The sequence below is a fragment of the Hyperolius riggenbachi genome, chromosome 1, assembly GCF_040937935.1.
Source record: "Hyperolius riggenbachi isolate aHypRig1 chromosome 1, aHypRig1.pri, whole genome shotgun sequence".
Taxonomy (NCBI): Eukaryota; Metazoa; Chordata; class Amphibia; order Anura; family Hyperoliidae; genus Hyperolius; species Hyperolius riggenbachi.
This window is the reverse complement of record NC_090646.1, coordinates 256,917,310-256,932,071: the sequence shown is the minus strand read 5'-3', so window position 1 is coordinate 256,932,071 and position 14,762 is coordinate 256,917,310. Positions and strand designations below refer to the sequence as shown.

Below are 14,762 nucleotides of genomic sequence, written 5' to 3'. Positions count from 1 at the left end.
TGTAGGTTTTGAGTTTTTTTTCTCACTAAATAATAAAAACCATCATTTAAAACTGCATTTTGTGTTCAATTATGTTGTCTTTAACTAATGGTTAACGGTTTTTGATGAGCAGAAACATTTAAGTGTGACAAACATGCAAAAGAATAAGAAATCAGGAAGGGGGCAAATAGTTTTTCACACCACTGTATAGCTGAGAGGAAAACTGATGTACCAGGTAATGTCCATGTTTCCCTATGGTTCAAGTGGGCGATGTTACAGTTTAACTGTGTGCTGACCAGAAAGCTGTTATGGGTAATGGCCATTTTCAAAATGGAGGACGGAAAATTCCTTTGATCACAGTGAACAAACAGGACGCGAGAGAGGAGAAAGACACTGAGGAGTAGACTACATGGAAGGTAAGTATGACTTGTGTATGCTTATTTTGACTTTTAATTTTCAGTTCAGGTTTTCTTTAAGAAGACAGCAATGTTAGAACTACTTATTAACCATTTAAGGACAATGCTAATTGAAATCTACGCCCTGTTTTGATGCTGGTTTGGCTGGCAGGGTGTAAATTTCAACTCACCGACGCTGCACACTCTCGACGATTGCCTCACTATCTTCCTGCTGCAGCTAACTCGTCCTGCCTTCTATATAACGACAGAGCCCTGTGAGCAGGTCAGGTGCCAATTTAATTGGCTCCCGACCCTATCAATGTAAGCAACTCCCATTTGCTTCAATTGATAGAAACATCCAATGAAAGTGGCTCCTGACCGGCTCACAGGAACTCTAAGTCAGAGGCAGCAAAGTGGGTGGCTGAGGTTCCCAATGTGCTGCATGGTTCGCGGGTACATACGGCAATTCGTCGGTATCCCTCCGTTTCTTGTACCAGTGGTCTCTGGTCCTTAAGGTGGCAGAGTCCGTTGGTACTTAAGTGGTTAAAAATGCATAGCCTACACAAAAATATATGCAGCGGTGCCATTGAGGCGCTCGCTAATAATACAATCTCAATACAATGACACTTATGTGTACTATGAGGGACTATATAAAGTATCTGTTAACCCTCCTACTGCATAGATTTGGTGAGACTATACAATCAAGATGATACCATTAGCATGCACCTTTACACAGATCTCCACATTTCCTCAAACCAAAACTGGAAACTAAAGTTGCCCACCAATGATACAATCTTGATTGCACAATCTTACCAAATCTATGTTAAGTATTCCCTCATATTACATAGAGGGAGTATGATTGTACAATCAAGATTGTATCACTATTGGGTACTTTTAGTGCATTACACATACATTGTGTGATCTATTCAAATGGCAATATAACATACACAGTGTAAAGGGGCCTTAAAGGATAATTAAGGATAAAGAATAAAGAATAAAGAATAATTTATGTGGAGGTAAATTTTTGCGGCTCAGTTGGGGATCGTCAAATCATTGGAGATAAAAGATGAACAAGTAGAACAATCTGTTATAATAGCATCACATGGCCAAAGTTACAAATCCTGTGAAATGAGTGTGTGTGTGTGTATATTACACACATACACCGTACAGACCAAAAATTTGGACACACCTCATTCAAAGAGCTTTCTTTATTTTCATGGCTATGAACATTGTAGATTCACACTGAAGGCATCCAAATTATGAATTAACACATGTGGAAGTATAGTACATAACCAAAAAGTGTGAAACAACTGAAAATATGTCATATTCTAGGTTCTTCAAAGTAGCCACCTTTTGCTTTGATTACTGCTTTGCACACTCTTGGCATTCTCTTGATGATCACCTGAAATGGTCTTTCAACAGTCTTGAAGGAGTTCCCAGAGATGCTTAGCACTTGTTGGCCCTTTTTGGTCCTTCATAGTTTGGATGCCTTCAGTGTGAATCTACAATGTTCATAGTCATGAAAATAAAGAAAACTCCTTGAATGAGAAGGTGTGACCAAACTTTTGGTCTGTACTATATATATATATATATATATATATATATATATATATATATATATATATATATATATATATATATATATATATATATATATATATATACACACACACACACACACACACACACACACACACACACGTATGTATGTATGTATGTATGTATGTATGTATGTATGTATGTATGTATGTATGTATGTATGTATGTATCTACACACACACACACACACACAGTAAGTTAGCTGATGTGAGGTTTGCCGGTCCTCCGTAGAATGCGTAAGGACTGAGCAGCTTGTGGTTTTCTCGACGAAGCTGGAATTTACTTTGAACTGAAACAAGAATTGGCATTGGTTGCTTTTGGCAAATGGTCAGTCTTGCGCCAGCTGTCTCTGCACCAGTCTTGTCAAAGCAGCTACAGGATTTCCTATTCAAATGTACAACCTGTGAATAGTGTGAGGTTCACAACCAGAATTACTACACTGTGTGTAAGATGTAATGCTATTGATCAGATGCTTGCAGTATAAAATCCCCTATGTGTTTTAGAGCCTAGTTTCTCAACATGCGGTACGCGTACCCCAGGGGGTACTTCTGATGGTTCCAGGGGGTACTTCTGATGGTTCCAGGGGGTACTCAGGCTTGATATACTTAACCAAGAGTAACAAATTTTGAGTTTTAGAAAATTATAAATCCTATATAAACACCAAATTAGTATTTTTTTCTAATTAAAAGCAACAGTAAATGCTTGGTAATTGTTTAGAACCAAATATCATGTACTGCGATTAAATATGTATTTGTTAAGGGGTACTTATGATAATATTTACTATGCCAGGGGGTACTTGGTGAGTACAGGGTTTTATAAGGGGTACATACCAATAAAATGTTGAGAAACACTGTTTTAGAGAACCATGGTTTAGTCAGGAGACCATAATACAGAGATTTCCTTTAGAGACATTCTAGAAAATCAATTTTGAGGGTTTAGTGTAACATTTTGCTTATGTTTCTGGAAGGCCACAGAGCAGCTCATCTGTTCTGTGTACAGACATTCAGATCGTGTAGGCTGGCAAAGAGGAAAACAAAACCCAGTCAGAACAGAGGGGACAGGTCACTGAAAAATACAATTTTGGCTCAAATTTCCAGTGCATGTGTGATGATGCCAGTGCAAGACACATAATCACATGCTCCTTTACGGACAATAGCCCTCCCACCCCCCCCCCCCCCCCCCCACCCACCCACACACGGTGGAGTCTAGAGTTAACTTTTGGTAGGCTATTTATAACAGGCTCTCAGCTCAGAGGGAACTCTCTTTCTCCTTTTTCAACTTTCCTATTTTGCTTCACGTCACTTATGCTGTAGTCCCTGTCTTAGTGTAACGTAGTTTAGACTGTTCTTAAAAGAAACCACAGTTATTCACAAGGACAAGCTCAAGAGCAATGTAACGCCATAAGATGAACTACATATTCTTGTTTTGCGAAAAGAACTGCTGATGTATACACCTGTATGACGGTATTTGCCAAATAACTTCCTTAAAGCCAGAGGCGTCTGAAGTCAACTTTGAGATATCTGCTAGGCTGTGGAGTGTCGAGCTACTAAGTGCAGCCATTAGGATTGCTGGTGCCAAAAAAGGTGGTAACCCCTAGCAATTATAAATTACATTTTAACACTTTGTAGGTAAGGAGAATGTGTGCTTTAACTGGGGTTTGGTGGTGCAAAAAAAAAATCAAAATACACATCATCCAACGTTTCTGTGTTGCCATTTGAGTCAAGGTGCATTTTTACCCAAATAGAATGTTTTTCTACATAGAAGTTCTGAACTCCTGAATCTCGTTCCTTAGTTTTTTGCCCAGGTCTGTGCACAAGAATTTCAGACCACCACAAATTGATTACATGCATACAGTAGACACTGGTGTTTAGGTTCTGGTGCATCTTTACCAAAATAGCACGTTTTACCTATTCTGCAGAACCAGCGGTACATTTTATAGCATTTATGCACATACCATATATACAGTGGTTTGCTGACTAAATAGAGTGCCCCTGTGTGTAATCTAATGTCAGTACAAATACAGCTGCTCTGTGACGGCCTCAGAGGTTGTCTAAGAGAATATTGGGAGCAACAACACCAAGCAGTCCAAAGAACACACCAGACAGGTCAGGGATAAAGTTACTGAGAAATTTAAAGCAGGCTTAGGCTACAAAAAGATTTCCAAAGCCTTGAACATCCCACGGAGCACTGTTCAAGCGATCATTCAGAAATGGAATGAGTATAGCACAACTGTAAACCTACCAAGACAAGGCCATCCACCTAAACTCACAGGCTGTACAAGGAGAGACTTGATCAGAAATGCAGTCAAGAGGCCCATTTTGACTCTGGACGAGCTGCAGAGATCTACAGCTCAGGTGGGGGAATCTGTCCATAGAACAACTATTAGTTGTGCACTGAACAAAGTTGGCCTTTATGGAAGAGTGGCAAGAAGAAATGCAATGTTAACAGAAAAGCATAAAGATAAAAAATAATCCACTGCGTGCTTCCACACCTAAAACCAGATCATATATATAGTGTAATCCTGTTTCGGCTATTATTACATGTAACACACATATCCACTGTGCACGTGAAAACTGAGTGTCTACTCGTGATCCCACCACCTCTAGTAAAAGAGCGGCTCACCAGATTGTAGCCACCAGATCAGGGTGGGGTACTCGTTCAATATATGGTACATTAGGTGCGTCAATGATCCATATGCAATTTTCCAAATGGTTAGTTTCTTTTATTCCTCAATAAAACACATAAAACTTTCATTGCGCAATATATAAAGATAAATAAAACCACACTGCGCTCCTCGCGCCCTCCATACACTTACAAGCTCCCCTTAGGGGTCAGTAGCATGTCACAGCGGCAAGTCTGCTGGGCCTGGTGTGCCTCTCGAGTCCGTGCGCGGCGTCCCGCTCGGTCCCCTCACGGCGTTCACCTCACCCGAACTTCCGCATACAGCATCAGCATCAGGCGTACTGGCTCCGCCCTACGCGTTTCGTCACAATGACTCATCAGGGGCTAGCGTTGCCAGTACGCCAGCCGCATATGTAGTGTCTATCCCGTGACGTCAGCGCCTCCTTCCGCATAGCGCTGCCCTGAGGCTCACCACTGTCACTTGCCATTACAAACAAACATATATATAAAACTTAAAATTCCTATCTACTCTAATACAGGACCCACTCCTAATTTGACTAAACATATCCCCCCATTCAGTGTATAAATATATATGTTCTAGCATCGCTGGGCTGCGCATGCTCAATGGCAGCCCATTCACATCCACAGTGCCATCTTGTGGTAATACTCCAACCACATAAGTAGTGTCACTACAAGCTCCACATATATATATATATATAAAAAATTTTTTGTTAAAATACCTGTCTATTCTAATACAGGACCCACTCCTAATTTACCTAGGCATATTCCCCCATCGGTATGGCATAATTGTCTGTTAAACAAGGTGTGTATGAGGATCTGCAGATATCATAGACTATGAATGCATTTTGCAGAAACGGATCTTTTGCAGGAACAGATCTTTTGCAGGAACAGATCTTTTGCAGATATTGATCTTTTGAACGTGTTCAGCATCTTGCAAAGATTTTTATCTGATGGGGAGTTCAGCTCCATAGAATAGACTGTGTAGGTATGGCTCTCATACTCCATGGAAGGGGGTAAAATTGGTCTGTAATCTTTCATTTTCCAAAGACTATGGTCTGATGTGTGTATGAGCCTTTAGGAAAATGAAAGATCTCAGACCAATTTTACCCCCTTCCATGTAGTATGAGAGCCATACCTACACAGTCTATTCTATGGAGCTGAACTCCCCATCAGACAGAAATCTTTGCAAGATGCTGCACACAAAAGATGCTGTACACATTCAAAAGATCAGTATCTGCAAAAGATCTGTTCCTGCAAAATGCATTCATAGTCTATGATATCTGCAGATCATCATACACACCTTGTTTAACAGACATTCATCTGCAGATCCGATCCACCAGGATGGATTTTCAGATCTGCAGATGATTATCTGATCTGCAGATGAATGTCAGTTAAACAAGGTGTGTATGATGATCTGCAGATCTCATAGACTATGAATGCAATTTGCAGGAACGGATCTGTGGCAGGAACAGATCTTTTGCAGATACTGATCTTTTGTGTCTGTACAGCATCTGTGTGTGCTGCATCTTGCAAAGATTTTTATCTGATGGGGAGTGCAGCTCCATGGAATAGACTGTGAAGGTATGACTCTCATACTACATGAAGGGTGGCAAGATTGGTCTGTGATCTTTCATTTTCCAAAGACTATAGTCTGATGTGTATATGAGCCTTAACGATCACTTGTTTGCAGGATACCTATGAATGTTTTCTCTCTGAAAAATGATGAATGATTGTTTTCCTGTTAGAGCAGTGAGTCCCTAATGCCTGGTACACACCAGATAGATGGGTTGAATCGATTTTCTGATCACTTATACAAAGTCGATTAGAAAAATGATCAGAAATCAGATTAGACCTGTCGGAAATAATCAATTCGAGCCCATCTATCTGATGGCAAATTGCATGGTGTGTACCAGGCATGAAGTAGCAGAGCGGCTTTCATCTCCCTCTCTGCTCTTCTGTAATCACAGATCTGTTGCATTTATTTTATAGTATTTATTGTACTCACTCTTTCACAGGTGTTTTTTTACTGTTTGCCAACACGGTACAAATATATATTTTTTTTAATTTTTAGTGTATGTTATTACTTTTGGTATACAAAACAGAATGTAACAATACAAAAGTATACAACAGTACATTTGCAATTATAATTATAGAGAAGTTGTCTATCTCATACTAGACTACTGCTGCCTTTAAAATGAGCCAGCAAGGGGTTAAGATTTAGCTTAGAAGGGGCTGCCATAAATCTCTCTAAGGAAAACAAACCTTTTCTTTCTGTTTAAAGAGAACCCGAGGTGGGTTTGAAGAATGTTATCTGCATACAGGGGTTGGATCTGCCTATACAGCCCAGCCTCAGTTGCTATCCCAAACCCCACTAAGGTCCCCCTGCACTCTGCAATCCCTCATAAATCACAGCCTCCCTGTGCAGGCTGTGTTTACATCTGTAGTGTCAGTCTCAGCTGCTCCCCTGCCTCCTGCATAGCTCCGGTCCCTGCCCCCGTCCCTTCCCTCCAATCAGCAGGGAGGGAAGGGATGCAGGCGGGGACTGGAGTTCTGCAGGAGGCGGGGAGAGCAGCAGACTGACACTATAGAGATAAACACAGCCAGCTCTGACAAGCTGTTTGTCAGCAGCGTGGCTGTGATTTATGAGGGATTGCAGAGTGCAGGGGGACCTTAGGGGGGTTTGGGATAGCAACAGAGGCTGGGCTGTATAGGCAGATCCAGCCTCTGTATGCAGATAATATTCTTCAAACCCACCTCGGGTTCTCTTTAAGATTTACAATCCAGGGGGGGGAGAGGAGAAGGAATGGCTCAAGTCATTAACAGAGTCTGACCAGCAATACATTGTCTAGCCCAGCTTGAGTTGTAAAGTGGAAATACTTCTGTTAAAATGTTTACTTTTACTGCATCAGAAATTGTGTCTACATTGTGATCCATGTTTCTCTCACCCCTGGCAATAAACTGAAGCTTGTATGTTCAGGAGATAGCACTGTCTCATTGCACACCACGAAGTAAGGAAAATACACGGAGCTCTGGAATTCTGACTGTGTGTGCAGCAAAGCTGGGGCGCTTCGGAGCAGAAGAAATGATTTATTTTGACATGCAGCCTCTTATCTCTCTCAGGTCCTGCCGCCCTTTTATCCTTCTGATTTTTTTCCGCCCTTGGCCGTGACCTTTGTGGCCTTTGCAGAAATCCGGCCCTGGCTCTTTTACTAGAGGTGGTGGGATCACGAGTGGACACTCAGTTTTCACGTGCACAGTGGATATGTGTGTTACATGTAAAAATAGCCGAAACAGGATTACACTATATATATGATCTGGTTTTAGGTGTGGAAGCGCGCAGTGGATTATTTTTTATCTTTGTCTCTACTCAGAGGATTTTTTACACAGCGCACTGACTGTATACCTACTAAGGATAAGGAGAAGGAAGCACTTATTGGAGTTACACTGTGGACTTGTGGTTTGTCATTTATACGACTTGTATTGAATAGGTGGCGCAGCATTTGATATTATTTTTATAACAGAAAGCATAAGAAGTCCCGTTTGCAGTTTGCCACAAGCCATGTGGGGGACACAGCAACCATGTGGAAGAAGGTGCTCTGGTCAGATGAGACCAAAATGGAACTTTTTGGCTAAAATGCAAAACTCTATGTCTGGCAGAAAACTAACACTGCACATCACTCTGAACACACCATCCCCACTGTCAAACATGGTGGTGGCAGCATCATGCTCTGGGGGTGCTTCTCTTCAGCAGGGACAGGGAAGCTGGTCAGAGTTGATGGGAAGATGGATGGAGCCAAATACAGGGCAAACTTGGAAGAAAACCTCTTGGAGACTGCAAAAGACTTGAGACTGGGGCAGAGGTTCACCTTTCAGCAGGACAATGACCCTAAACATAAATCCAGGGCAACAATGGAATGGTTTAAAACAAAACCTATCCATGTGTTAGAATGGCCCAGCCAAAGTCCAGATCTAAATCCAATCGAGAATCTGTGGCAAGATCTGAAAACTGCTGTTCACAAACGCTGTCCATCTAATCTGACTGAGCTGGAGCTGTTTTGCAAAGAAGAATGGGCAAGGATTTCTGTCTCTAGATGTGCAAAGCTGGTAGAGACATACCTTAAAAGACTGGCAGCTGTAATTGCAGCAAAAGGTAGTTCTACAAAGTATTTACTCAGGGGGCTGAATAATTATGCACACCCCACTTTGCAGTTATTGTTTTTTAAATGTTTGGAATCATGTATGATTTTTGTTCCACTTCTCATGTGTACACCACTTTGTATTGGTCTTTCACGTGGAATTCCAATAGAATTGATTCATGTTTGTGGCAGTAATGTGACAAAATGTGGAAAACTTCAAGGGGGCCGAATACTTTTGCAAACCACTGTACTTCAATCTAAATAGATGTCATGTATAAGTCATCCACAATATTTTATTTTCTTAAAGCGGTCTAACACCCAGCATTTCGACTTTGCTTTGAAAGATTCCTTACAGCTTAGAAATTATTATGCCAGATTTTTTTTAAGCAGAAATTCACTGAATGGGTTAAACATGACATTTTAGTGTTGCATTTAGCTAGAAATCCGCATCCGTGCTGAGGTTTAGATACAAATATATCATGTTTGGAATGCAAATAAACTTGTGAAAAGCCTATCTGGGAAGCCCTCTGTGCTCTTTAAGAGAGGCTTTTGTTTATTTGCATTCAAAACATGATACATTTGTATCTAAACCTCAGCATGGATGCGGATTTCTAGCTAAATGCAACACTAAAATGTCATGTTTAACCCATTCAGTGAATTTCTGCTTAAAAAAATCTGGCATAATAGTTTCTAAGCTGTAAGCAATCTTTTATCTTTTAAAGCAAAGTTGAAATGCTGGGTGTTAGACCACTTTAAGCTGGAATTTTTTTTAAAGAGTACAAGTCTATCCAGCAAAATTAATGGCTACACTTGGGGACCAGGATGGTTTAAAGGCTGCACAGCATAAAGTATTTTAGCCATTAACCCATCCTGGCCCCCAAATGCAGCCAATAACTCATCCAGACCCCCACATGCAGCCATTAACCTTCTATACTGTCCCCATGCCCCCTATCGGTGCTGCCAGTGTCTGTGCCCCCCAGCACCCCTTTTCAGTGTGCTCAGTGTCTGCGTCTTCCTGCTCCCCCTTTTATTGTGCCCACTGCCCAGCATCTGTACCCCCCTTTCATTGTGGCCAGTCCCCCTGCTCTCCCTCCATTGTGGCTGGCCAATGTGTCCTCCTGCTCCCCCTCCATTGTAGCTGGCCAATGTGTCCCCCTGCTCCCCTTCCATTGTGGCTGGCCAATGTGTCCCCCTGCTCCCCCTCCATTGTGGCTGGCCAATGTGTCCCCCTGCTCCCCTCCATTGTGGCTGGCCAATGTGTCCCCCTGCTCCCCCTCCATTGTGGCTGGCCAATGTGTCCCCCTGCTCCCCCTCCATTGTGGCTGGCCAATGTGTCCCCCTGCTCCTCCTCCATTGTGGCTGGCCAATGTGTCCCCCTGCTCCCCCTCCATTGTGGCTGGCCAATGTGTCCCCCTGCTCCTCCTCCATTGTGGCTGGCCAATGTGTCCCCCTGCTCCCCCTCCATTGTGGATGGCCAATGTGTCCCCCTGCTCCCCCTCCATTGTGGCCAGTCTTTTGTAACAAGCATACAATAATTTCCCACCCGAGCTGCAGTGGCCAGCGTGTTTTGATAAGTGTACCTATACACCCCGCCCCTACACTTTTATACTGTGAGTCAGTCCTACATTTCTTGACTTATAGTCGAGTACAGGTAGTCCCTGTTAAGGAACGAGATATGGACTGTAGGTTCGCTCCTCTTCTTTGCCCCCCTGTGCCTCCAGTGTCCCCCCATCTGTGTTACATCTGCCATCTGTACCTGCTTATACAAGTTTAAAAGTAAACAGTATGTAATCAGAGGAGATGTAAACATTCTTGCATACAAATGTGGACCAAAAGAGAAGAGATTTGGAAGTTGACAACAACTACATAGGAAAACATAGTATCCATGCAAAAATACAGCAACACTGTTGTTATTGTCCATGGTATTATAAGCGCAAGTACATTACATAATAAACAAAAGCAGAGATTAGAAATACCTGCAAAATGGTAGGATGCACTTTCTGTGAAAATAAAAGTAAAACAAATGAAAATCTATTGTAATTCAAAAACAGAGCTGATATTTAAACAAATAATAAAAAAAGAAAAAAAAAGAAAAAGATGAATCATATGTGTGGATTTACATAGATAAATGCAAAGAAGCCAGGGACAACCAATCAAATTTCAGCTATTAAATGAAACAGATTCTGCTTGCTTGCTGTAGCCAACTCATGCACGTTTTCTCCAGGGTTCTTTGCACCCCACTTTTGTAAGTCATCTGCAGATAGTTAATAAACCCCACAGAAGAATGTTATTGGACTACTATTAGATTAAACTATAACTAGAGTACTGATAAAATCAGCTAACAAAAGTGATTTACATCTCTGCTGACAAATAGGAAATACATATGACATACCCAGGCGTGTAACTACAGGAGACAGGCCCTGTGGCCAATGGAGGGGGAGTGGCAAAGCAAAACAGCACAGCAACAGGACAAGGCTGTGTGGAAGAGAAGAGAGGGAGAAGAGAATCACTGCATTGGCCTCAATTCACTAAGCTTTATCAAACACTTTAACAAACGTTTGATAATTTACCTCATGGGTAAAATCTAATTTTGAATTCACTAAGGTGTTATATGGTTATTGAATGTTTTACCGATAAAACGTTCAACAAATCTATAACACCTTCGTGAATTCAAAATTAGATTTTACCCATGAGGTAAATTATCAAACGTTTGTTAAAGTGTTTGATAAAGCTTAGTGAGGCCATTGTGTGAAAAGGTAAATATAAAACTGGCATCAGTTGTGCTCCCAAGCTCTAACTCTGCATAAGATGGGGTCAAACATGGAGGAAATACCACTGAGGGAGGAAATAATGGCACTGCAGAGGGGAAATTGCAATATTGGGAAAGAGTGGCTTAGCTATACTTCCATTAGGAGGGTTTGGGCACTTGGGTAGGGAGGATACGGGGGTACCATGAGTTGCGTTGATGGCCATGCACATACCAGTCCTGCTTGGTTAAGAAACCACATAAGGTAATCTTCTTGGATATCAACCAACTTGGATATCTCAGGGATATAGAACTTATCATACTCCACGTGTCGCACTTTCACATTAACCTGAAAATACAAATAGAAACTTATCATGTAAACATAAGGAAAATGATGACACAATAAAAATGCTTGTGGACAGAGGGCTAAAGCTTGTAATTGCCAGACAGTTGGATGATCAAAAGCAATCCAAGTCCATTTATTATATGAATATGCATATTAGACAAGATAAGCCAATTGTCAGCTACCTTCAGACGTACACAACACCTAGCTCTGCACCTGGAGAAAACCACTGGCTCTATAAAGCAGCAAGTATGGCCGATCGTTGCTGAAGAGAACCTGTACTAAGGGGTAATATGGCTGTGCCATTTTGACCCGCATGTAAAAAAATTCTAGTTCCTAACTTCCAATCTGCCACATGGTTTCAATTGTCTCAAATGCATTCTAAGCTAGAACAAGCAATCAGTTTAAAAAATTCCACAATGGCTGCCATTCTATATCTCTCATTACAGGTCAGGTCAGTTTAACTCCAGCTCAAAGGTAGGTGGTACACCAAGAACCATGGACTTCTACTGTCAGATAGGAATTGACTGGTTATCTTTAAATGCCAGGTCATGGCACAAACATTTCCTTAGTCCTGTGCGAAGGCTTAGCAACAAGAGATTGCTTTTGTTCAGTATATAACATTAGTTTCGAAGCGCATCTGCGTATCACACAAGTCACATATACACAGAATTAAATCACAATATACTTGCATTGTGCCTCTTGTCAAAACTAATGTAGAATAGCAGACAGGGGCCCATATGCTATTAAGTTTTTCTCCTAGGAGATATTTTTTCCTCTTCTATTTAAAATAACTTTACAGCGCTTTTCAATAGAAAAAGTATCGAACACTTATTTTGAGTATTTTATTGCTTTCTGGTGGCTTCAAATGCATTTTATTTACAAGTTTAAAAATATCACCTAGGAGAAAACTCAGGAGAAAAAGTGAATTGCATAGGGGCCTGGGACCCACATGCAATTAACTTTTCCTCCTGAGTTTTCTCCTAGGAGAGATTTTTCATATAACTTAACTACTTTCGGACCGAGCGAGTATAAATCTACGTCGGGCAGGGGGCGCTGCGGTTCTGACCGGACGTAAGCTCTACGTCCCATTAACCGCGCGCACCCGCCCGTCCCAGTCGCTCGGTCCGCTCTGCCCCCGCTGCTCGTTGCTGCCCTGCCGCCTCTATGACGGCAGAGCACTGTGAGCCAGGCAGGAGCCGTTTTCATTGGCTCCTGGCCCTGTCATTCATGTAAGCCTTTCCCATTGGCTTACATGGAGTGACAGGGTCAGGAGCCAATGAAAGCTTGACCGGCACACAGCGCTCTGCCGTCATAGCGACGGCAGAGAGAGCAGCCTGCGGCGGGGACAGAGCGGCGTGTCCGGCGAGAGCGACGGTAACTTGCGGCGATTCGTCGGGAAGCGGCGGTTTGCTGGACCAGCACCCTCTGGTCCTTAAGGGGGCAGAGGGTGCTGGTCCAGAAAGGGTTAAGGTAAGTATTTTACAATTGAAAACCACCTACAAGTTGGTGATAAAGTACTATCAAAATTAACTTGAGCAATTCACTTGCTTGCATATGGGACAGGGTGTCTTGTATAATGAGATTGAACATCACCTTGAGTACAGTAGTAAAGGTTTCAATTCCACAAGTCTGAAAACAGACCGAGAGAAAAAGTAGACAAAGTCAAAGTTCTATACAGTTCTATACAGTCCTCCAGGACAGCAGTCAATCGCTCTTACACCATATATGCACTCACTCAGGTTTTAAACTCTTTAAAAACTACCAATTGTTTTTTTGCTTTGCCACTACAAAGACAGTTAGCCAGTATTTGTCAGAATTTGTCTAACTCTATTTAAAATGTTACTATGTTACTATTACCAGGAATCTCTGGGAATCTGTTTACCAAATAGAGTTTGAAGTCTTGTACGTGGGACCCAAAGAGAGTTAGCATGGTGCAAGACCAAAAAGTATGCAGAAAGCTACCTTGAAGTCCACAACCTCTAAAGCATAAACCAAACCCTGCACCAGGCAAGTGGGCCAGCCTAGCCAGGACCCAATACCAAAGTAGAAGTACTTTAAAAGCTAACTCAACAACTGCCAGGTTTAGGGATAGCCTGGGCACAATCTTCCACACCTCCTCCCAAACCTCCAAGGGCCTAGTGCCGTTCAGGTCCAATTCTCACTTAGCAAAATAACTGTGGTAAACGCTTGGGCCAAACTATTCAAAAAGGAGTAGAGCTCAGAGAGCAGCCCCTTAGTGAAAGGGACATTCATACAAATATTTTCAAATCTCATCAGACCAAGTGGAAACTCAACCGGAAAACGGAAGAAAGGAGTGCACCCAGTGCCTGAGCTGGATATACCTAAAGCGTTCACTCTCAGGGATCTCATGGTGGTCACAAAGATTCTCTCAGATAAGGATAACCACATCGCCAAACAGGCATCACCTGTTCCAAACCATGTTCTCTCCACCATCTAAAGCTTATCTCCTATATAGTTCAGGGGACACAGAAATATTTAACACTTTAGACTTGCATTGATTAATATGTAAACCTGATAATAAGGATAATTAAAATCATGGTCTTGCCATGAATTTCCATAGCTATAAGCTGCAATCTTCTCATACTGTTCCGTGCCCATACAGCGTACATATCAAACTCTGGCCAAGTGGCATCAAATTTTGCCTGCAAATGGTTTCTTCAATTTGCATTATGTTTGGCCCACGAGCACCTGAGTGCTAAGCCTACATAGATAAGCACTTAAACTATGAAGAAAGTGAGTGGTACAGCAAGAGCCAATAGGAAGGGCAGAGGGACAGAGGGATGGGTGGAGCTCTGCATGGCTGGCAGCATGCGGTCATGCACGTCAATGTGATTACACAGCCAGACAACTGTATAGGGGAGAAAGAGGTCCACTCAACACCAGGGAACTATATGGGT

General features: G+C 42.1%; 1 protein-coding gene across 1 annotated transcript in view; it reads right to left on the bottom strand.

The window, feature by feature from the left end:
- HERC3 (HECT and RLD domain containing E3 ubiquitin protein ligase 3) overlaps window positions 1–14,762 on the bottom strand; it is a 126,268-nt gene that overhangs the window by 37,488 nt on the left and 74,018 nt on the right. Inside the window, exons 15-16 of the mRNA XM_068233196.1 lie at window positions 11,734–11,847; window positions 10,729–10,752 (exon numbers count right to left, since the gene is read on the bottom strand). Coding sequence (XP_068089297.1) covers window positions 10,729–10,752; window positions 11,734–11,847 — 138 coding nt within the window. The remainder of the gene's footprint in view (window positions 1–10,728; window positions 10,753–11,733; window positions 11,848–14,762) is intronic.